Raw genomic sequence first — 23,864 nt, 5'->3', positions numbered from 1 at the left:
ACTAACTGATGCAAAGCGCCTCCTCCGTGGAGGCTGATCCGTTGTCACCTGATAACCTCTCCACGCTGGAGAGAGGGACATAGCAGAAAAGGGAGACGGCAGATCAACTGGTCTAAAAATTGGTCTATTTAAAGGCTAGAGTATACAAATGAGTTTTAAGATGGGACTTAAATGCTTCAACTGAGGTAGCATTCCAGAGTACTGGAGCGCGATTAGAAAACGCTCTAAAGCCCGCAGACTTTTTTTGGCTTGTGGGAATCACTAATAAGCCGAAGTTCTTAGAACGCAGATTTCTGGCCGGGACATATGGTACAATACAATCAGCAAGATAGGATGGATAATAATCACCATTACATGTCAAGTGTTTTAATTGTCGAACAAATCATAATATGACACCTTCAAATGAGTAGTCGATTAACAATTTTGTACTGTACTATTGAGTTTGTTTTGCTCAAACAATTTTATGCAATAAAATAAGTACAGTAACTACTTTAAATATTGCGCGAATACTGTAACACTCTGAATAAACAGTCGTGGTCAAAAGTTTACATACACTTGTAAAGAACATAATGTCATGGCTGTCTTGAGTTTCCAATAATTTCTACAACTCTTATTTTTTTGTGATAGAGTGATTGGAGCACATACTTGTTGGTCACAAAAACATTCATGAAGTTTGGTTCTTTTATGAATTTATTATGGGTCTACTGAAAATGTGACCAAATCTGCTGAGTCAAAAGTATACATACAGCAATGTTAATATTTGGTTGCATGTCCCTTGGCAAGTTTCACTGCAATAAGGCGCTTTTGGTAGCCATCCACAAGCTTCTGCTTGAATTTTTGACCACTCCTCTTGACAAAATTGGTGCAGTTCAGCTAAATGTGTTGGTTTTCTGACATGGACTTGTTTCTTCAGCATTGTCCACATGTTTAAGTCAGAACTTTGGAAAGGCCATTCTAAAACCTTAATTCTAGCCTGATTTAGCCATTCCTTTACCACTTTTGACATGTGTTTGGCGTCATTGCCTTGTTGGAACACCCAACTGTGCCCAAGACCCAACCTCCGGGCTGATTATTTTAGGTTGTCCTGAAGAATTTGGAGGTAATCCTCCTTTTTCATTGTCCCATTTACTCTCTTTAAAGCACCAGTTCCATTGGCAGCAAAACAGGCCCAGAGCATAATACTACCACCACCATGCTTGACTGTAGGATGGTGTTCCTGGGATTAAAGGCCTCACCTTTTCTCCTCCAAAAATATTGCTGGGTATTGTGGCCAAACAGCTACATTTGTGTTTAATCTGACATCACATGGACAAAGATAAGACCTTCTGGAGGAACGTTCTGTGGTCAGATGAAACAAAAAAAATAAGAGTTGTAGAAATTATTAGACACTCAAGACAGCCATGACATTATGTTATTTACAAGTGTATGTAAACTTTTGACCATGACTGTATACACCATAAATAAATGTGATCGGTATTGGTGTTGGTATCAGCGAATCTCACTGATGGATGATCAGTATTGGAATAGGCAGCATTAGAGCATGATTGGAACATCCCTACTAATAAGTACAATGCTTACAGCAGGGTTAGGGAACCTATGGCTCTCGAGCCAGATGTGGCTCTTTTGATGACCGCATCTGGCTCTCAGATAAATCGTAGCTGACATTACTTAACACGATAAGTAATGAATAATTTTGCTCGTAATCACAATAACGTTGAAAATATAAAACATTCTCATGCATTTTAATCCATCCATCCGTTTTCTACCACACCTCTTCTAGAAGACGCATTAATGGTAAGAAGTTTTTTGTTTTTTTATTGGTTAGCTTCAGAATAACAATGTTATTACAAAGAATGAGAGACTTCTTATACTCTAAAATGTTGGTCTTACCTAAAAATGCACGCATTTAGTTGTATTCAGTGTTGAAAAATATTATATGGCTCTCACGGAAATACATTTTAAAATATTTGGCTTTCATGGCTCTCTCAGCCAAAAAGGTTCCCGACCCCTGGCTTACAGTATAAACACTTTGTAGGGCTCAACAAAAGACAAGACTGACACATTCAACTTAATGCCAACAGATTACTACCTGACTACGGCAAGACACCTAGGACAAGTACAATATGAATGCATACTTGCAAAAATGAAGTGTAAGAAATTAAGATATGACAACTGGACAGAACAGTTATAATGATCAGCTCAGTGTTGAATGTTAAATTTAAAAAATACATTTTATATATGATTCCCACATGAACACACAAAGAAGTATTGAAAATTGGTACCATCGGGTACCTGTATCGATTCCCAAGGACCAGGAATTGGAACCATGCCAATTCGAATGTGAAAGGTACCCATCCATAGTGTCATATTACACTATGCCACAACAGTTGTGTAATCCAAAAAAAAATTAGCAATTGTGATCAAACAATATTTTTCCTGCCTTACACGAGAGGACAAAACATTAGAAACACCTCCCACTGAAATCAAGTGTATTTCCACACCACTGCAAACGACAATGAAAAGCTTATTCTCCAAAACAACAAGCCATTTCATGACCAGCAGTCATAATTGATGCTTTTGCAAACAGCATGACGCCGTTTGAGCAACAGGAAGAGGAAACCGTTGGCCGTCCGCCAACTTTGACTCACACTACTTACTGCACGTTCTGTGTCGCTTTCTCGCCGCCTAAACTGTGTCGTGTTGCTCCATCTTTTTTCATTCCATCTCCCCCCCCCCCATTCGAAGTTGCAGTGTTCACTCTGTGCCAACAACAACTAAGCTTTTCAAGCTTTTCATGACACACAGCAAAAAGGAGCTGATTAAACTGAAATACATTTACAACTGATCTTATTTAAGTTTTTTTTTTGACCCAACAATACCAAACATTTGCTGTTCAGTTCTAAAATATGTGCATCACTTGGCATTTCCCCCACCAAACAAGTGTTGTTGTTTTTACCTCCCATTCATAGTTTTTATAATATTTCCATTTCTCCCCCGCAGAGCAAGCCGCATCACATAATCTTCCTCATATATCATCACTGCCAGACGTCCTCTGATCATGCAAATACGCACACAATATATGCACAGTTGGCCGAGCCCCATTGGTCCAGAGCAGGCAGCGTTGTCACCATGGCGACAGTGATATTGACAGCCATTATGATAATAGTGATAACAACAAGCATACTAAAAATAATTATAATTAGCTTGTCTCTCTGTCGGTCCGTCTCTCCTCGGCTTGCTTCCTGCTGTAATTATCCACAGCTGAGCGCATTGTCTCTCTTTCTCCGCACCCCTTTTCATCTTTTTTTGCCCTTCCTCTGCTTTTAACTCCCTTCTTCCCGTCTTCCTCTGGCCCTTGCCCTCATCCACTTCTCCTTGGGGTGTTTTTTTTTTTGGTTTTTTTTACTCTCTGCATTGTTGGGTGTCTTATGAAACATTCATCCACCTACAAATAAAGACTGTTCACAGTTGTAGGACTGCACATATTCCTCATACCTGCACATGTATTTACACATGTAGCTAAGGGGAAAATGGTATGATACATAATCACGGTACAGTACTTTACGGTCATGGTTCAGTTCATTTTCAGTACAGTAAAGGAATAAAATGTCAAGTATACAGGTGTCAAACACAAATTATAACAACTGAGCTGACAGAGTAAAATTTGAGGCTGCCAGTTTTTTACCGTATAATCCACGACCATTCTTTTTTCCGTGCTTTACTGTAAATGGAAAAACTGTACCGCTGTAAATTTCATGGCAAATCTCTGGTGCCTGAGCTGCCAGTTTTTTTATGCAAAATATACAGTCATGGCCAAAAAATATTGGCACTTTTCTGTCAGATACAGTCGTGGTCAAAAGTTTACATACACTTGTAAAGAACATAATGTCATGGCTGTCTTGAGTTTCCAATCATTTCTACAACTCTTTTGTTTTTGTGATAGAGTGATTGGAGCACATACTTGTTGATCACAAAAAACATTCATGAAGTTTGGTTCTTTTATGAATGGATTATGGGTCTACTGAAAATGTGACCAAATCTGCTGGGTCAAAAGTATACATACAGCAATGTTAATATTTGCTTACATGTCCCTTGGCAAGTTTCACTGCAATAAGGCGCTTTAGGTAGCCATCCACAAGCTTCTGGTTGAGTTTTTGACCACTCCTCTTGACAAAATTGGTGCAGTTCAGCTAAATGTATTGGTTTTCTGACATGGACTTGTTTCTTCAGCATTGTCCACACGTTTAAGTCAGGACTTTGTGAAGGCCATTCTAAAACCTTAATTCTAGCCTGATTTAGCCATTCCTTTACCACTTTTGACGTGTGTTTGGGGTCATTGTCCTGTTGGAACACCCAATTGCGCCATACTTGCCAACCTTGAGACCTCCGATTTCGGGAGGTGGGGGGGTGGGGCGGTGGGCCTGGTTGGGGGCGGGGGCGTGGTTAAGAGGGGAGGAGTATATTTTCAGCTAGAATTCACCAAGTCAAGTATTTCATATATATATATATATATATATATATATATATATATATATATATATATATGTATGTGTGGGAAAAAAATCACAAGACTATTTCATCTCTACAGGCCTGTTTCATGAGGGGGGTACCCTCAATCATCAGGAGATTTTAATGGGAGCATTCGCATACCATGGTTTATATAGGGCACAGAGTGGGTGGGTACAGGCTGGCCTAGGGGCGTGGTGATTGGCTCATGTGTTACCTAGGAGGTGTTTCCGTCTATGGCGGCATGTTGTTACAATTTCGCTGCGCTTGTTGAGGGATGACAGGTCTGGACGGTAAATAATAAACAGTTTCTCTTTCAAGCATAGGTTGCATCTTTTATTACCACTATTGTAAGGTGTGCTGGATGCAAGAATTTGCCATGTTATTGAATATTCAACATTATTGTCTTTGAGGTCCCAAATGTGTTTGCTGAGTTCTGTGGTATTTCGCAGGTTTTTGTTCCTGAAAGAAGCCTTGTGATTGTTCCATCTAGTTTTGAATTCTAGACAAATTGTCTACCAATCTAAGGTAATACGCAAGGACATTAACACATCCGACACATATGTAAGATTAACCGAGGGAGAATTCAAAACCAGATGGAACAATCACAAGGCTTCTTTCAGGAACAAAAACCTGCGAAATACCACAGAACTCAGCAAACACATTTGGGACCTCAAAGACAATAATGTTGAATATTCAATAACATGGCAAATTCTTGCATCCAGCACACCTTACAATAGTGGTAATAAAAGATGCAACCTATGCTTGAAAGAGAAACTGTTTATTATTTACCGTCCAGACCTGTCATCCCTCAACAAGCGCAGCGAAATTGTAACAACATGCCGCCATAGACGGAAACACCTCCTAGGTAACACATGAGCCAATCACCACGCCCCTAGGCCAGCCTGTACCCACCCACTCTGTGCCCTATATAAACCATGGTATGCGAATGCTCCCATTAAAATCTCCTGATGATTGAGGGTACCCCCCCTCATGAAACAGGCCTGTAGAGATGAAATAGTCTTGTGATTTTTTTCCCACACATACATATATTGCGCTCTACTACGGTATCGAGCACTATTTTTTGGATAACCTTATTAAAACATATATATATATATATATATATATATATATATATATATATATATATATATATATATATATATATATATATATATATATATAAGAAATACTTGACTTTCAGTGAATTCTAGGTATATATATATATATATATATATATATATATTTATTTATTTTATTATATATATATATACATATATATATATATATATATATATATATATATATATATATATATATATATATATATATATATATATATATATATATATATATACATATATATATAAAATAAATACTTGAATTTCAGTGTTCATTTATTTACACATATACACACACATAACACTCATCTACTCATTGTTGAGTTAAGGGTTGAATTGTCCATCCTTGTTCTATTCTCTGTCACTATTTTTCTAACCATGCTGAACACCCTCTCTGATGATGCATTCTGCTTCGTCTCCTTGTTGTGTGCGCAGTTGTACATTGCACTCTCTAAAAGCCCTAGATGTTATTGTCACATATGCATGTACAGTAGATGGCAGTGTTGTCCTGTTTAAGAGTGTCACAACATTGCTGTTTACGGCAGACTAACTGCTTTACGGTAGACGAAAACGTGACTGCTGTTGTTGTGTGTTGTTACCGCGCTGGGAGGACGTTAATGAAACTGCCTAACAATAAACCCACATAAGAAACCAAGAACTCGCCCTCGATCATTCTACAGTTATAACGTGATTGGGCAGGCACGCTGTTCATATTGTAGGAAAGCGGACTCAGGTCTGCATGGAGCTGGAGGGGGCGTGGCCTCCGGCTCCGCCTGAATTTCGGGAGAAAATTTGTCCCGGGAGGTTTTCGGGAGAGGTGCTGAATTTCGGGAGTCTCCCGGATAATCCGGGAGGGTTGGCAAGTATGAATTGTGCCCAAGACTCAACCTCCGGGCTGATGATTTTAGGTTGTCCTGAAGAATTTGGAGGTAATCCTCCTTTTTCATTGTCCATTTACTCTCTGTAAAGCACCAGTTCCATTGGCAGCAAAACAGGCCCAGAGCATAATACTACCACCACCATGTTTGACGGTAAGAATGGTGTTCTTGGGATTAAAGGCCTCACCTTTTCTCCTCCAAACATATTGCTGGGTATTGTGGCCAAACAGCTCAATTTTTGTTTCATCTGACATCACAAGGACAAAGATAAGACCTTCTGGAGGAAAGTTCTGTGGTCAGATGAAACACAAATTGAGCCATTTGGCCACAATACCCAGCAATATGTTTGGAGGAGAAAAAGTGAGGCCTTTTGACCACGACTGTAATGCACCACTTCTCCCAGAAAATTGTTGAAATTACAAATGATTTGGTTTTCACGTGTTTATTTCTTTTGTTTGCATTGGAACAACAACAAAAAAAAAAGAAGAAGCCAAATCTGATATTATTTTACACAAAACTCCAAAAATGGACTGGACAAAACTATTGGCACCCTCAACTTAATATTTGGTAGCACACCCTTTGGAAAAAGTAACTGAAATGAATCACTTCCTGTAACCACCAATGAGTTTCTTCCACCTTGCTACTAGACACAGGAACATTTAGACCTCAAAGATGGACTTGTAGCCTCGAGATTGTCCATCCTTATCCACAATCTTGGTTCTCAAATCTTCTGAGAGTTCTTTGCTCTCCTTTCTTTTCCCCATGCTCCGTGTGGTACACACAACACTAAGGTTGAGTCAACTTTTCTCCATTTTAACTGGCTGCAAGTGTAATTTCTATTTTGCCAGCAACCGTTACTTGCTACAGGTGAGTTTAATTAGAAATTAAAGGAGCATCACATGCTAAGAATGCAACTATTCCTTACAATTTTGAAAAGGTGCCAATCATTTTGTCCAGTCTATTTTTGGAGTTGTGTGTAAAATAATATCAGATTTGGCTTTTTTGGGGATTTTTTTTGTGTTGTTCAAATGCAAGTAAAAGAAATAAACATGTGAATACCAAAGCATTTGTAATTTCAACAATTTTCTGAGAGAAGTGGTGCATTATCTAACAGAAATGCAATATTTTCATACAATTGTTTTCATAGTGCATTACTCTAAATGGAAAAATGGTACCACTGTTATTGTCACAGTCAAATTCTGCAACTCATCTACCAGGTTTATTTACCATAAAATGTACTATCATTGTTTTTACAGTACTCTGTTATTTTTGGGTAAAATTCTGACAACTGAACTGCCAGTTTTGGGTTTTTTTACGGTAAAATCTACGATAGTTCTTTTTACAGTGCTTTACGATAAATGAAAAAACTGTACTGCTGTAATTTCCATGGCAAATTTCTGACGACTGATAATCACTTAGTATTAGAGATGTCCGATAAATGCATTAAAATGTAATATCGGAAATTATCGGTATCGTTTTTTTTATTATCGGGTTTTTTTTGTTATTGTTTTTTTTGTTTTTATTAAATCAACATAAAAAACACAAGATACACTTACAATTAGTGCACCAACCCAAAAAACCTCCCTCTCCCATTCACACTCATTCACACAAAAGGGTTGATTCTTTCTGTTATTAATATTCTGGTTCCTACATTATATATCAATATATATCAATACAGTCTGCAAGTGATACAGTCCGTAAGCACACATGATTGTGTGTGCTGCTGGTCCACTAATAGTACTAACCTTTAACAGTTAATTTTACTAATTTTCATTAATTACTAGTTTCTATGTAACTGTTTTTATATTGTTTTACTTTCTTTTTTATTCAAGAATTTTTATTTTATTTATTTATCTTATTTTTTTTATTTTTTATTTTTTTAAAGTACCTTATCTTCACCATACCTAGTTGTCCAAATTAGGCATAATAATGTGTTAATTCCACGACTGTATATATCGGTTGATATCGGTATCGGTTGATATCGGTATCGGTAATTAAAGAGTTGGACAATATCGGGATATCGGCAAAAAGCCATTATCGGACATCCCTACTTAGTATTACTTTATTTAAAACATTTATTCAGTATTTTTTAACTTTAGAAAGTTACATGGTTGAAAATGATAATGATGCCAAAAAAACATAAAAAAATATGGGAAGTCCTCAAAGGTTTATTTTGAAAATGTAATTATGTTTATAGATTATATGATATCTGTTGTTGTGTTCCCTAATTTGAGTGACCTGGACATAATCTGGACTGTACATAAATGCTTATTTTGAAAATGTAATTTTGTTTATAAATTATATGCAATCTGTTGTGTTCCCTAATTTTCCAGTGTACATGGATGAAGGTGTGTGTTGCTGAGCCCGACTTGGACATTATCTGGACTGGACCTGGTTTTAAAAACCCTTTAAACAAATACAATTTAATTGACAACCTGGTCTGGTGAAGATAAGGTCCTTTTTTAGTAAAAAAAATAAAAATAAAATAAGATAAATAAATAAAAAACATTTTCTTAGTAATTAATGAAAATCTTAGTGGCCCAGCAGCACATACAATCATGTGTGTCCCTTGAAGACCGTGTTGTCTATGTTGTGGGAACCAGAATATTGGTAGCAGAAAGAAACAACCCTTTTGTGTGAGTGGGTGTGGATGAGTGTGAATGGGGGAGGGAGGTTTTTTGGGATGATGCACTAATTGAAAGTGTATCTTGTGTTTTTTTATGTTGATTTAATAAAACATTTAAAAAAATATATATATATATGTATATATGTATATATATATATATATATATATATATATATATATATATATATATATATATATATATATATATTTCTGACGACTGAATCGCCAGTTGTTGTTTTTTACGGTAAAATCTATGATCGTTTATTTTTACAGTGCTTTACTATAAATTGAAAAACTGTAATTTTCATGGCAAATTTCTGACGACTGAACTGCCAGTTTTTGGGGTTTTTTACGGTGAAATCTACTATCTTTGTTTTTACATTGCAAAATACTTTACTGCAAATAGAAAAATGGTGACACTGTTATTTTTGCCTGAGACGTCATTTTAATGGCTCGCGATAGCCAGTAAGTGATCTGCGTCAGTGAAAGATTTCATCTTTATTAACAAGTGTATTTAAATTTTGCCAGAAAAAAAATGTAATGCATGCAAATGCAGATTTTAACATGATAATATCTGATGCGCAAGCTATTCCAAACCTTATATTTTTGTCAAATTAAAATCCTACACTAGCTGAACTTAAAGGCCTACTGAAACGCGATTTTCTTATTTAAACGGGGATAGCAGGTCCATTCTATGTGTCATACTTGATCATTTCGCGATATTGCCACATTTTTGCTGAAAGGATTTAGTAGAGAACATCGACGATAAAGTTTGCAACTTTTGGTCGCTGATAAAAAAGCCTTGCCTGTACCGGAAGTAGCAGACGATATGCGCGTGACGTCACAGGTTGTGGAGCTCCTCACATCTGCACATTGTTTACAATCATGGCCACCAGCAGCGAGAGCGATTCGGACCGAAAAAGTGACGATTTCCCCATTAATTTGAGCGAGGATGAAAGATTCGTGGATGAGGAAAGTGAGAGTGAAGGACTAGAGGGCAGTGGGAGCGATTCAGATAGGGAAGATGCTGTGAGAGGCGGGTGGGACCTGATATTCAGCTGGGAATGACTAAAACAGTAAATAAACACAAGACATATATATACTCTATTAACCACAACACAACCAGGCTTATATTTAATATGCCACAAATGAATCCCGCATAACAAACACCTCCCCCCTCCCGTCCATATAACCCGCCAACACAACTCAAACACCTGCACAACACACTCAATCCCACAGCCCAAGTACCGTTCACTTCCCCAAAGTTCATACAGCACATATATTTCCCTAAAGTCCCCAAAGTTACGTACGTGACATGCACATAGCGGCACGCACGTACGGGCAAGCGATCAAATGTTTGGAAGCTGCAGCTGCATGCGTACTCACGGTACTGTGTCTGCGTATCCAACTCAAAGTCCTCCTGGTAAGAGTCTCTGTTGTCCCAGTTCTCCACAGGCCAATGGTAAAGCTTGACTGTCATCTTTCGGGAATGTAAACAATGAAACACCGGCTGTGTTATTCGGCACAACAGTCAGGGGATGCATTCTACGGCGGGGGTGCGTTATCCGGCACAACACCTGCCGCAATACACCGCTTCCCACCTACAGCTTTCTTCTTTGCTGTCTCCATTGTTCATTGAACAAATTGCAAAAGATTCACCAACACAGATGTCCAGAATACTGTGGAATTTTGCGATGAAAACAGACGACTTAATAGCTGGCCACCATACTGTCCCAAAATGTCCTCTACAATCCGTGACGTCACGCGCAGGCGTCGTCATACCGAGACGTTTTCAGCAGGATATTCCACGCAAAATTTAAAATTGCACTTTAGTAAGGTAACCCGGCCGTATCGGCATGTGTTGCAATATTAAGATTTCATCATTGATATATAAACTATCAGACTGCGTGGTCGGTAGTAGTGGGTTTCAGTAGGCCTTTAAATATATGATTGTCACTTTGACTTCTGAATCCAAACACGCTTTCCATCAGTTTGTTGGGAAACAATGATAATAATCAAATGAAGGGGCCATTGAGTAATACTGTAATATCATGAAGCTGCCCAGGTGTAACACAACTTTACTTCTCATACTGAAAAATGTGATTACGAGTACCGTTTCCCAAAGGTCTATTCATGCAAAGCCCAGTTTCCTCGCTTCATCCGTCATCCTCTCCATCTCCGGCCCAGAATGACGGCCGTGGCAGACTTGGCCCAGCCACTGTCTTTCACTGCCCACTTGTCCTTCGGTCTGCTTTCTTCCTCTCTTCCTGGGCCCTCTTTTTGCGCACAAGTCAACTTCTGTTCAACGTCGACACTGCGTGTTATTCAAAGCCTGAAAGGCCGACGCTTCAGAAGCGACACCTGGATGAGAGCGAACAGAGTGAGTCTGTTGTGGAGCGAGAGATGGTCCCATACATTTAAGCCGCGGGCAGGAGTTTTATTCTTTTGCAAGCCAGGTTTGCGACGGAAATGCCAATTAGGGCTTCAGTAATTAACCTTTAGTGTCTATCAAAATTATTTGTGATGTTTATCCTGTCCTGGCTTGCAGAAATGTAGGGAAAATGTACTATTCAATTGCAATTCACACATTTTACTTTGTAATGGCTGGCTTGCAAAATATAAACCAGTGCAGAATAATAGGCCCAAAAGAACCTTTAATTATATTTCCCCACAATAATTAATGCCATAATGTCTGTTTTGGTGTATGTTTTTTCTCAAATAGTGGCCTGTGGTCTAACACAAAATGGGCCTCAATTAACCACAGGGTGCATCTATCACTTAATAAAACACAGCACCTCAAATATAAACTATAAATATATGTATATTGTGTAATTATAAAAAAAAACATTTTTTAACCCATTTTTATCTGAAAGAAAAGATACTAAAAAAAATGTATATTATATTATCCACCCATCCATGTTGTATAACACGTATCCTCATTAGGGTAATGCGTATGCTGGAGCCTATACAATTATATTGTTCATATTTATTAGTTATCAAAATGTTTTTAGGAAATAGAGTACTAAAATAATTTTGCATACCATGCAAAAAAATCACACCATATATCTTTTTTTATACTGTAGTCATCCCTCGCTACACCGTGCTTCAAATATTGCAGCTTCACCACGTCGTAGATTTTTTTTTCTCTCTAACATTTCTGCTCCAAATTAGGCATTTTCAAGTATAGAAATGGCTTAATGAACTAAAAATATCAATACTACAGTAGTATTGGCCACAACAGGAGACCAAACCAATCAGAGCGCGCTGTTGAGTATCGTGGCCACTGATTGGCTGAGCAGTGCGATATTGCATTAAAAGAGTGTAAAGGTGACAAAAGGGTGTTTTTTCATGTCTAGAAGGCTCTCATAATGTTAAAACACCTATTTTGACTCTATAATTACCGTATTTTTCGGACTATAAGTCACAGTTTTTTTCATAGTTTGGCCGGGCTCCAGTGCGACTTATATATGTTTTTTTCCTTTTTTATTATGCATTTTCGGCAGGTGCGACTTATGCTCCGGTGCGACTTATACTCCGAAAAATACGGTAAGGATTCCAATTTTGCGGAAATTCGTTTATCAGAAACCAATAAACCGTTATGAACGGGGGACGACTGTAGTTGATAGTTGTTTTTTTTAATAATTTTAAAGTACCACAAAGTACATAATTATGACTTGAGTCGAGCATTTTAGGCAAAGAGCAATGACTAAATAAATCTTAATAAACACATTCATTTTCTAAATCCCACTTAAATGTACAGTCAATATGTAAATGTATATTTTTTGTTATTCCATTCATGCACAAAATATTAATTTCTTTGTAAATTGGTATTTATTTAGCATAATTCAGCTCGATCGCTAATAAGCAGATGTAACTAAATATGCATCCGTCTGACTTGTTTTCCTTTCTTGCAGTTCCCAGCCAGCCTCCTCAAAATGTCCGCGCCATCTCCGTCACGTCGGACGAGGCCGTCATCTCCTGGGCCGAGCCCCCCAGGATGACCCTGCACGGCATTCTGAAGGGTTACCGTGTCGTCTTTTGGCCGATCTTCCCGGACGGAGGTGTGTTTACTACTTCTACCTGTGCTGAGGGTCCTACACTAAACAGACAAAACTAAACAAAAAAGCATCTGTCTGTTGTTGTGATGCACGTCAGAGTGGGGTGAGATGCAGAACATCACCACCACCAAGGAGCAGGTGGAGCTAAGAGGCTTGGAGAAGTTCACCAACTACAGCATCCAGGTTCTGGCCTACACTCAGGCTGGCGATGGCGTGCGCAGCAAAGTCCTGTACCTCCAAACCCGAGAAGACTGTAAGTCCACACCTTGGTTTTATCTTCAAACACTAATAGATCCACTCCGGTCTTTTTCCACGGGTTTTAGCTGCAGTGTGGGAGGCACAGTTGTGCTGTGGTTAGGGGGTCTTTGTAAGGATGAGGTAGCTGATTAAAACCTCTTTGTGCTCTGATGTGCCATTACCAGTGCTAATGAGAATTAAGAAGCCAAAAAGTCTGTGTGTGCGTGTGTTCCACAAGCCTAAGGGTGTGGATCTGTGCATGTGAAGCTGTTGGGGGGGGGTTTAAGTGTGTATTCGTATGAGTGTGTTAGTGGGAAACCGGGCTATTGTTTGTGTGCAAGTCTCGGCGTACAAGAGAGAGATTAATTCTTTGTGGCTTAGAGAGAATTAATTTTGTGCTTACACTGGTGGGCTGTGGATTACATCCGGATCCGCCTCTCCGCTCTCTCCCTGAGGGCTCCGGCAAGGGAAGAGGCAGGCTGGCAGGGTATTTTTTAAGAAATGTCATGTCTTTATTCTCTTCTCTTCTTCCTATCGCCGTTCTTTGTAGCAGCGCAAGCTCTTTAAGTATGCGTGCATGCAAGTATTTACCACATGGAGGCGGATGCGGGCCGTGGCTGTGTCCAGGGGCAACCTCCTCACATACGTTCAAGATTATCCGTCTGATCCCTTTGCCCTCAGTTGTACGTGCGGCATACGGGGAAGTGTTTACGGCGGAGATGTGCAAACATGAGCAATTGTTGACTTTGCCGCTGCAAAGGCTTGAAATGGCAACGATTCATGACTTAGCCCTGCCAGGACCTTCTGACTATATGTGCACACTGTAAGTGTGTTTATATTGCCATACTTCTTAGAGTGCTCTGGGTACTTTATGCTACCACTTTGAGCCCTCACATCTTGTGTCCAAAGACAAATATCGTAAATGCGCCAAATAATGCATCTATTCTTTTACAGTGGAACCTCGATTTACGAATAGTAAATAATTGTAATAGTGTTGTCCCGATACCAATATTTTGGTACTTGTACTAAAATTATTTCGATACTTTTCGGTGCTTTTCTAAATAAAGGGCACCACAAAAAATTTAATTATTGGCTTTATTTTTTTTTTTAAATCTTAGGGTACATTAAACATATGTTTCTTATTGCAAGTTTGTCCTTAAATAAAATAATGAACATACAAGACAACTTGTCTTGTATTAGTAAGTAAGCAAACATTGATTGATTGATTGATTGATTGAAACTTTTATTAGTAGGTTGCACAGTGAAGTACATATTCCGTACAATTGACCACTAAATGGTAACACCCGAATACGTTTTTCAACTTGTTTAAGTCGGGGTCCACTTAAATTGATTCATGATACAGATATATACTATCATCATAATACAGTCATCACACAAGATAATCATCAGGGTATGCACGTTGAATTATTTACATTATTTACAATTCGGGGTGTGGAGGGAGGGGGGGGGGGGTAGGTTTAGTTGTTATCATCAGTCATCAACAATTGAGAACAGAGAAATGGATATTGAAACAGTGTAGGTCTGACTTGGTAGGATATGTACAGCAAGTAGTGGACATAGAGAGAGAGAGAGAGAGAGGTCAGAAGGCATAAGAAAAATATCTGCATTTGATTGTTTACATTTGATTATTAACAACAATCCGGGGAGGGTGTTAGTTTAGGGTTGAAGTTGCCTGGAGGTGTACTTTTATTGCGGTTTTGAAGGAGGATATAGATGCCCTTTCTTTTATACCTGTTGGGAGCGCATTCCACATTGATGTGGCATAGAAAGAGAAAGTGTTAAGACCTTTGTTAGATCGGAATCTGGGTTTAACGTGGTTAGTAGAGCTCCCCCTGGTGTTGTGGTTATGGCGGTTATTTACATTAAGGAAGTAGTTTGACATGTACTTCGGTATCAGGGAGGTGTAGCAAATTTTATAGACTAGGCTCAGTGCAAGTTGTTTTACTCTGTCCTCCACCCTGAGCCAGCCCACTTTGGAGAAGTGGGTAGGAGTGAGGTGGGATCTCCTAATTAGTCTGCTGACGTATGCAGTAACATATTGTGTCATTTATCGTTCTATTATTTTGTCAACATTATTAAGGACAAGTGGTAGAAAATGAATTATTCATCTACTTGTTCATTTACTGTTAATATCTGCTTACTTTCTCTTTTAACATGTTCTATCTACACTTCTGTTAAAAAGTAATAATCATTTATTCGTCTGTTGTTTGATACTTTACATTAGTTTTGAATGATACCACACATTTGGGTATCAATCCGATACCAAGTCGTTACAGGATCATACATTGGTCATATTCAGAGTTCTCATGTGTCCAGGGACATATTTCCTGAGTTTATAAACATAATATATATTTTTTTTAAACAAAAGAAGATGTTGTGATGCGAAAAAAATAATAATGTAATCATAGTAGCATCGACTAGATACGCTCCTGTACTTGGTATCATTACAGTGGATGTCATGTGTAGATCCACCAATGGCGTTTATTTACATTGTGATGCCGGTGAGCTACGGTGTGTAGTGAAGCATGTTTAGCTATTCCTCGTCCTGCAGGGATGATACTTGTAAGAAACGTACTTAATTTGTCGCCATGGAGGCGAAGATTAGTGATTTAGAAGTAGCTAAAACACTGCTGACTGGGGCTGGATTTCAGCCGCTAGCTAGTTCGCCATGTCTTAAAGCACCTCTTCCTGAGGGCGTTTCAGTGTTATAACTTCACTTTTATCTTTAGTTTTTAAGCCAAAATGCGTCCGTTCTCCCTTTTCTGTCTACACACTGTGTCTGCTTGTAAGTACTCTGTGATTGTGCGCTGCTGAACATGCTCATCTGCTCGTAAACCAGTGACGATGACAGGGGGACAGGGGGTGGTTGGACGTTTTTTTTTAGAGGCGGTGTAGTAGCGAATACGATTCATTAGTATCGCGGTACTATACTAATACCGGTATACCATACAACTCTACTTTGGTTTCTAAAAAATTGCTATTTAAATTGTAATCCATCATTAATATTATTATTACTTTTAGAGATGTCCGATAATGGCTTTTTTGCCGATATCCGATATTCCGATATTGTCCAACTCTTAATTACCGATTCCGATATCAACCAATACCGATATATACAGTCGTAGAATTAACACATTATTATGCCTAATTTTGTTGTGATTAATTAAACAATGTAACAAGGTTTTCCAAAATAAATCAACTCAAGTTATGAAAAAAAATGCCAACATGGCACTGCCATATTTATTATTGACGTCACAAAGTGCATTATTTTTTTTAACAGGCCTCAAAACAGCAGCTTGGAATGTGGGACATGCTCTCCCTGAGAGAGCATGAGGAGGTTGAAGTGGGCGGGGTTGGTAGGGGTGCAGGGTTCTGGCGGGTGTTGAGGTGGGGGGGTGGTAGGGGATAGCGGGGGGTGTATATTGTAGCGCCCCGGAAAAGTTAGTGCTGCAAGGGGTTCTGGGTATTTGTTCTGTTGTGTTTATGTTGTGTTACGGTGTGGATGTTCTCCCGAAATGTGTTTGTCATTCTTGTTTGGTGTGGGTTCACTGTGTGGCGCATATTTGTAACAGTGTTAAAGTTGTTTATGCGGCCACCCTCAGTGTGACCTGTATGGCTGTTGACCAAGTATGCCTTGCATTCACTTGTGTGTGTGAAAAGCCGTAGATATTATGTGATTGGACCGGCACGCAAAGGCAGTGCCTTTAAGGTTTATTGGCGCTCTGTCCTTCTCCCTACGTCCGTGTACCACTCCGTACAGCGGCGTTTTAAAAAGTCATACATTTTACTTTTTGAAACCGATACCGATAATTTCCGAACCGATACCGATAATTTCCGATATTACATTTAAAAGCACATCTCTAATTACTATTATTAGTATTATTATTGTAGTCAAAGTATTGGATTGGGCCTCCAAATTGGATCGGGTCTGCGTCTCAAGCCAAAAAAATCAGATCTGAGGCCAAAAAACCCTAATCATTACCTTTGCCCGCGGGGAGCAGTGGGCGAGGCTTCCTGCCTTAGTGAAATGGTCAAAGCTCCACCCCCTGCGGCACGTACATGGTTAATTTGAATGCTCTTCCCCTGAAATTATTTAGCTGTAAAATGTATTAAAATGTTGTAATTGCAATGTCAAATTGACTAAGATAGGAATCTAAGGGTACTGAATGTGGTTTAATGCCCAACAGCAGACTTTTAGAGTGCACCTTTGCTTCTTTCCTGTGCTGACATTGTACTCCGTGTGTCCTCGCTTTCTCTCTACGATGCAGACCCTGGCCCCCCAGCTGGCATCAAGGCTGTGCCCTCCTCTGCCAGCAGTGTGGTGGTGTCCTGGTTACCCCCTCATAAACCGAATGGTATCATCCGCAAGTACACCATCTACTGCTCCAGCCCTGGATCGGGCCAACCGGTGAGTTAATAAAGTCAGGGGCCGCATTAATTGGGAGTGAATGGAAAGGAGGGAAAGAAATTGTATGAACGAGGCATGCACCCGCACACTTTTGCTGCAGCCTCAGCACGACGTGTGTGTGAAATTAGCTCCACTCGTACCGCAGTGTGTGCGTGCGAGTGTGTGTGTGTGTGTGTGTGTGTGTGTTTGTGTGTGTGTGTGTGTGTGTGTAAGCTCACCCTCCTGCCTTATTTGCATATCTGCGTCTCATCACGTTGCCAGGACAACCTCCTCTGTTCATCAGGCAAGGCAGAAGAAAAAAACACATGCACTTGCATCCAAAGACTCTCCATCTATCCATGTAATTTTCTTTCTATCCATCTATCCATCCGTCTGTCCATCTCGCTATCTATCCATCTACCCATGTGTCCATCTCAAGCCCACATGCAGAGTTCAGGATGATTACTATGTAAATGAGTGCAGAGAAGGAGACAAGGAAGGATAGAGGATGGGGGGTGGGGGGGTTCTGCGGGGTGAGGGGGTTGCATACACCACACACGGGGACTACTTTTGTTCTTCTTTTCATTATCTTGCTCTATTGTTCCCTTGATCGCAGCTATCTCCACGCCTAAGGAATATTTTAATATCCGTTTCACCAACACATGCTCCGTCACTCCCACCCCCTTCCTCACCGACCCCTCACTTGCATTGACTGTTACACATGTACATGAGTATATCCGTCCATTCATGACTCCCACCGTACCTACAGTATCTACTTCCATGTGTTTAGAGGCAAATGCACACAGAGGAGAGTCATTGAAGTCAATGGCGAATGGATGCAAGCAGGGACAGGATAGGCAGAAACATGAATGAAGTATCCTGCAGGCATACTTGCCAACCCTCCCGATTTTCCCGGGAGATTCCCGAATTTCAGTGCCCCTCCCGAAAATCTCCCGGGGCAACCATTCTCCGAATTTCTCACGATTTCAACAATATTGGGGGCGTACCTTAAAGGCGCTGCCTTTAGCGTCTTCTCTCACCTGAAAAGGAGACTGTTATATATGTCTCCGTTATCCATAGGTTTATCTACAACCCATAACGTAGGCAGGCACGGAGCTATTTCTCAGCGTGTGTTTATTCCAGCCGGCACGTTAATACACTGATACACAACATCCATATTCCCATCATGCATTGCTTCAAAACTACGGCAAGTAGTAATGTCCAAAAACATAACAGAGATAAAGCAGAAGAACGAAGAAGAGACATGGCGACGACGAGTAAGAAGAAGAAGTGCGCTTGCAAGTTCCAAAATGATTGGAAAAAATAATTTCAGTTCATCCAGGACAGCTCGAAGGGGAAGGGGTATGCTGCCTGCACATCACATTTTGTAGATCAGACTTCTCCATTGAACACGGTGGCCGAACAGATATACTCATTCATGAACGAATTATTTATATATATACATATACATATATATATATATATATATATATATATATATATATATATATATATATATATATATATGTGTGTGTAAGAAATACTTGAAAATATCTCCCGAATTCGGAGATCTCAAGGTTGGCAAGTATGCCTGCAGTAAAGAAAGAATATGATTCAATCCATTTTTACGAGGCCACTCTGAAAACTGTTGGACCGCCAGAAATGTTAATTAGTGTCAAAATGTTACAAATGTTTCTGATAAGTAGTTATCAGGACTAAAATTTTAATTATATCAAATCAAATCGAACATGATTTTCAAGGGCTTTTCTTACATTAAAAAAATGCAACACAAAGTGGTTTTCAGACCTAAAACACACACACACACACACACACACACACACACACACACACACACACACACACACACACACACACACACAGAAACAAAGTTAAAGTTAAAGTTATTTATTGTCACACACCGAGTCATATCAAAGACTATAAAAATGGGACCCAATCCAATCCCATTACCTCCCTGCTTGGCACTCAGCATCAAGGGTTGGAATTGGGGTTAAATCACCAAAAAGGATTCCCGGGCGCGGCCACCGCTGCTGCCCGCTGCTCCCCTCACTTCCCGGGGGGTGATCAAGGGTGATGGGTCAAATGCAGAGAATAATTTCACCACACTTAGTGTGTGTGTGTGACAATCATTGGTACTTTAACTTTAACTTAACACACACTTGGTGTGGTGAAATGTGTCCTCTGCTTTGACCCATCCTCATTTTCACCCCTGGGAGGTGAGAGGAGCAGTGAGCAGCAACATGTGCCACGCTCCGAAATCATTTGGTGATTTAACCCCCAATTCCAACCCTTGATACTGAGTGCCGAGCAGGGAGGCAATGGGTCCCATTTTTTTCCGTTTTTGGTATGACTCGGCCGGGGTTTGAACTCACGACCTCCCAGTCTCAGGGCGGACACTCTAACCACAAGGCCACTGAGCTGGTCGGAGCTGGAAGTTGGAGTCCTCCCTTCTTATCTTATCTGTATTAGAACAATGAGGCAGGGTGGGGGCTGTTTTCGTATTCAATAAGTTGTCTCTTCCCGTTTGATTTTCAGACCGCTTCTAGATGCCGCTATTAACGGACTGTAGGACTGGTCTCCTGAATCTTTAGTAAAACTTGATAATATTCCTATTCTGTCTTGATGGTCCTTCTTACTCAGCATATATGTCATCTGAAAGAATTTGGGATTGACCAGTGACTTGTATTCCCTGAGAGGAAGACTGGTCAGACGCAACAATGTACAGTAAATATATAATAAATTGACACAATAAAAGCTAGTATGAATAAAAAATAAGAATAAACTGAAATAAAATTAATAAATATTATTTAACAACTAAATCTAAAAGGTGAGTCTAAGCCTGCTCTTAAAATAATGACCGTTCTCTGAGGCCCTGAAGTTCTCTGGTAAGCTGTTCCATAGACAGTGTCCATAAAAACGGAAAGATGCCATCCAGGGAGTGTGTGTCATGACTTTGGGAATAATTAAAAGACAAGTGCACTTGTAGTGTATGTGTTTTCTCTCAGGGACGATGACTAAACGTCATGTTTTGTTTTAACACATTATCTGCCGTCCAGGATTTAATATCTAAAATACAAGCAAGAAGAATATAAATTGCACTAATGCACTATAAAAAAAAACATGTGAAGGTATCCATAAATGTTATTAATTTAATCAACCCCAACAGAACCAAATTGATGGCAAATGTTTTGGGGACACTGACATAAAATGTTACTTGCTGAATACACCGTATTGACCCGAGTATTAGACGCTATTATTTTTTCTTCAAAAAAATGTCTGAACAGATATGCCGTCCTATCTTCGGAGCCTTTCTTCCTGCCACTCACACACACATATGACCTGGACAGATGCACAGTTTGCTCAGAAATAGCAAACAATTCATGAAGCTAATTTTATGATAATGGTGATAAAAAAACAGCTATTTTCTCCACTCGTATATAGTCAACAATTTTTCAGCAGCTATATGATTAAAGTAGCACCTCAAAGCACAAGCTTAGTTGGTTCTGTGACGGCGCTCTTAACTCAAAATATATCTTAAATCAATTTAAACATTCAACATGCCCTTTAAAAAGAAATACTAACTTTTAGATAAGAAATATTATATAAAAACAATACAATAGAATGTACCACAAACAACTTTAGTAGTTTTATGAAGTCACGTAATGATTACATACAACATTTACCGAGTAGAGCGGACTTCTGTGGTATATCTTTACAGCTGCTTCAACGTCCAACACACCAGCAGCAGCTTTTCCATATATTTATGGTTTGGTATCTACGGTTTAGATATTATTTTAGCATTTTTGGCTGATGTTGGACTCATTCTACGTCAGTATGGTGCAGTCTCAGGCTCAAATGACTTTGTCAAAGCAACATTGCATTAGATACACCTGCGCCATCTAATGTAATCCAATACATGTGCGAAACATACACAACATTAGCATGGATAGATGTTTTTTGTTTTTTATTTACCGTATTTTCCGGACCATAGGGCGCACCGGATTATAAGGCGCACTGCCAATGAATAGTCTATTTTCGATCTGTTTTCATATATAAAGCGCACCGGATTATAGGGCGCATCAAAATGTTGCATAGATGATGTTTTACAGATCATCTTCAAACCGCTTTCTGACAGTCGCTTCAGGATGCGCCGTTTTGTGGGCGGTTTTATTTACGTGGCTCACCTTCGGCAGCGTCTTCTACCCGTCATCTTTGTTGTAGCGGTGTAGCGTGCAAGAACGGGAGTGGAAGAAGTGTCAAAAGATGGAGCTAACTGTTTTAATGACATTCAGACTTTACTTCAATCAATAACGGAGCAGCATCTCCTCATCCGCCGGAAATGTGTCCCGTGAAAAACCGACCGACCGGAACTCTCTAATAACTAAAGTTCCTTGGGTGAATAATGTAAACTCACTACACCGGTATGTTTTAGCACTTTCATGGCAGATATAAATAAGAACTTTACACTACTTTATATTAGAAATGACAACAGCGGAGGATGAATGTCCCATAACAAGAAGATAGAGAAAAAGAAGAAGCTTATGGACTACGGACTACAAAGGCGGATGCGCGCAATTTTTCAGGATTTTTGCACATCCCAAATACAGACCAGCAGGTACCAGAAGGTAAGAAAAGTTGCTTTTGCATAATATTGCGAAACAAAACGCCAGATAATACCTTATACACACACCATAATAATACTCGTATGTTGAGGCACAGTACAATTAATCAAGAGGTGCGGCTTCATAGAATTGAATAGAAGTATTTATTTCAAACCTGCACAGTACAACAACACACATTTTATTTATTTTTTATATTTTGGCAGAGACATTTATGCAAGGCTTGAAAGGGGGTTGGATGAAGCAGATGCTTATAATATCCCAACCCCTCTCACTCATTCCACATTTAACAAAAACAATATAATACAAGAACAATACTATACAAACAAAAACAAGAAAAGCTCCTGTACACTAACAATACAATAGTACCACTGTTACTATGAGACAAGACAAGACAAGACGGGACAAAACACACACACACATACACACACACACAGGCCCAAACACTCTCTGACCATATAGCTTACCAAAGTCGTACTAAAACATTTTGATAGATTTTTGAGTGCACCACAGGGCCAGTGTAATGTTCTATATTTTCAATGGAACATATAAAATGTTGATGTGGTTTACTTGAGTCATATTGCAGTCTACACGTATGTCTTGTGTATGACTGCCATTATATTGCAGCCTACACATTTCTCTTATGTTTGACTGCCATCTATTGGTCACACTTATCATTTCACCGTGTACCAAATAAAATAGCTTTGATGTCGGTAAGCAAAACCGCAATTATTCCGTACATTAGACGCACCGACTTATAAGGCGCACTGTCAAGTTTTGAGGAAAAAAAAAAGATTTTAAGTGCGCCTTATAGTCCGGAAAGTACGGTATGTGTTTGTACCAGGCCTGGGCAATTATTTTGACTCGGGGGGCCAAATTTAGAAAAAAAAAATGTGTCTGGGGGCCGGCATATCTATTTTTAGGAACATTAATACAAAACCTTACAATAATGTCTGATTGAATGCTAAAAACGTTATGACAGACCGAAAGAATGTAGGATTTACAATATTAACTATGAACGATAAAACACTGAATATTGACAACATATGAACGTCACACCCCCTCTCAGTCGACATATTTTACAATCAAGCGAAACGCAACAAAAATGCAACAAACAGCAAAATATGAACGCGATGGGTAAAAAAATAAACTCGCCTACTATCTTATATATCACTAAGCTTTAGAACTTTGTTGTAAAAATCTCTTTCCGCGTCCGTCCCTGACACCCGCATTTCAGGCTGGCCGCTCTGGAAAAACACTGTGGAAACGCTCCCCACCCACACTGCTTGGTGCCTCGTCTGAGCTGCTGTGACTTAGATGACCATAGTAATTTATTAGATTACCATAGTAACTAATACATCATGCAAAAGCACAGATCCCAACCATTGTAATA

General features: G+C 39.3%; 1 protein-coding gene across 2 annotated transcripts in view; it reads left to right on the top strand.

Moving 5' to 3' along the window:
- dscaml1 (Down syndrome cell adhesion molecule like 1) overlaps positions 1 to 23,864 on the top strand; it is a 314,329-nt gene that overhangs the window by 241,567 nt on the left and 48,898 nt on the right. For both annotated transcript variants that reach the window (XM_072915009.1, XM_061972936.2), the window contains exons 19-21: positions 13,046 to 13,192; positions 13,287 to 13,442; positions 17,716 to 17,855. In XM_072915009.1, coding sequence (XP_072771110.1) covers positions 13,046 to 13,192; positions 13,287 to 13,442; positions 17,716 to 17,855 — 443 coding nt within the window. The remainder of the gene's footprint in view (positions 1 to 13,045; positions 13,193 to 13,286; positions 13,443 to 17,715; positions 17,856 to 23,864) is intronic.

The sequence above is a fragment of the Nerophis lumbriciformis genome, linkage group LG17 (genome assembly GCF_033978685.3).
Source record: "Nerophis lumbriciformis linkage group LG17, RoL_Nlum_v2.1, whole genome shotgun sequence".
NCBI classification, from domain to species: Eukaryota; Metazoa; Chordata; class Actinopteri; order Syngnathiformes; family Syngnathidae; genus Nerophis; species Nerophis lumbriciformis.
Note: the sequence above shows the minus strand (reverse complement) of the source record. Positions and strands in the feature narration are given on the sequence as shown.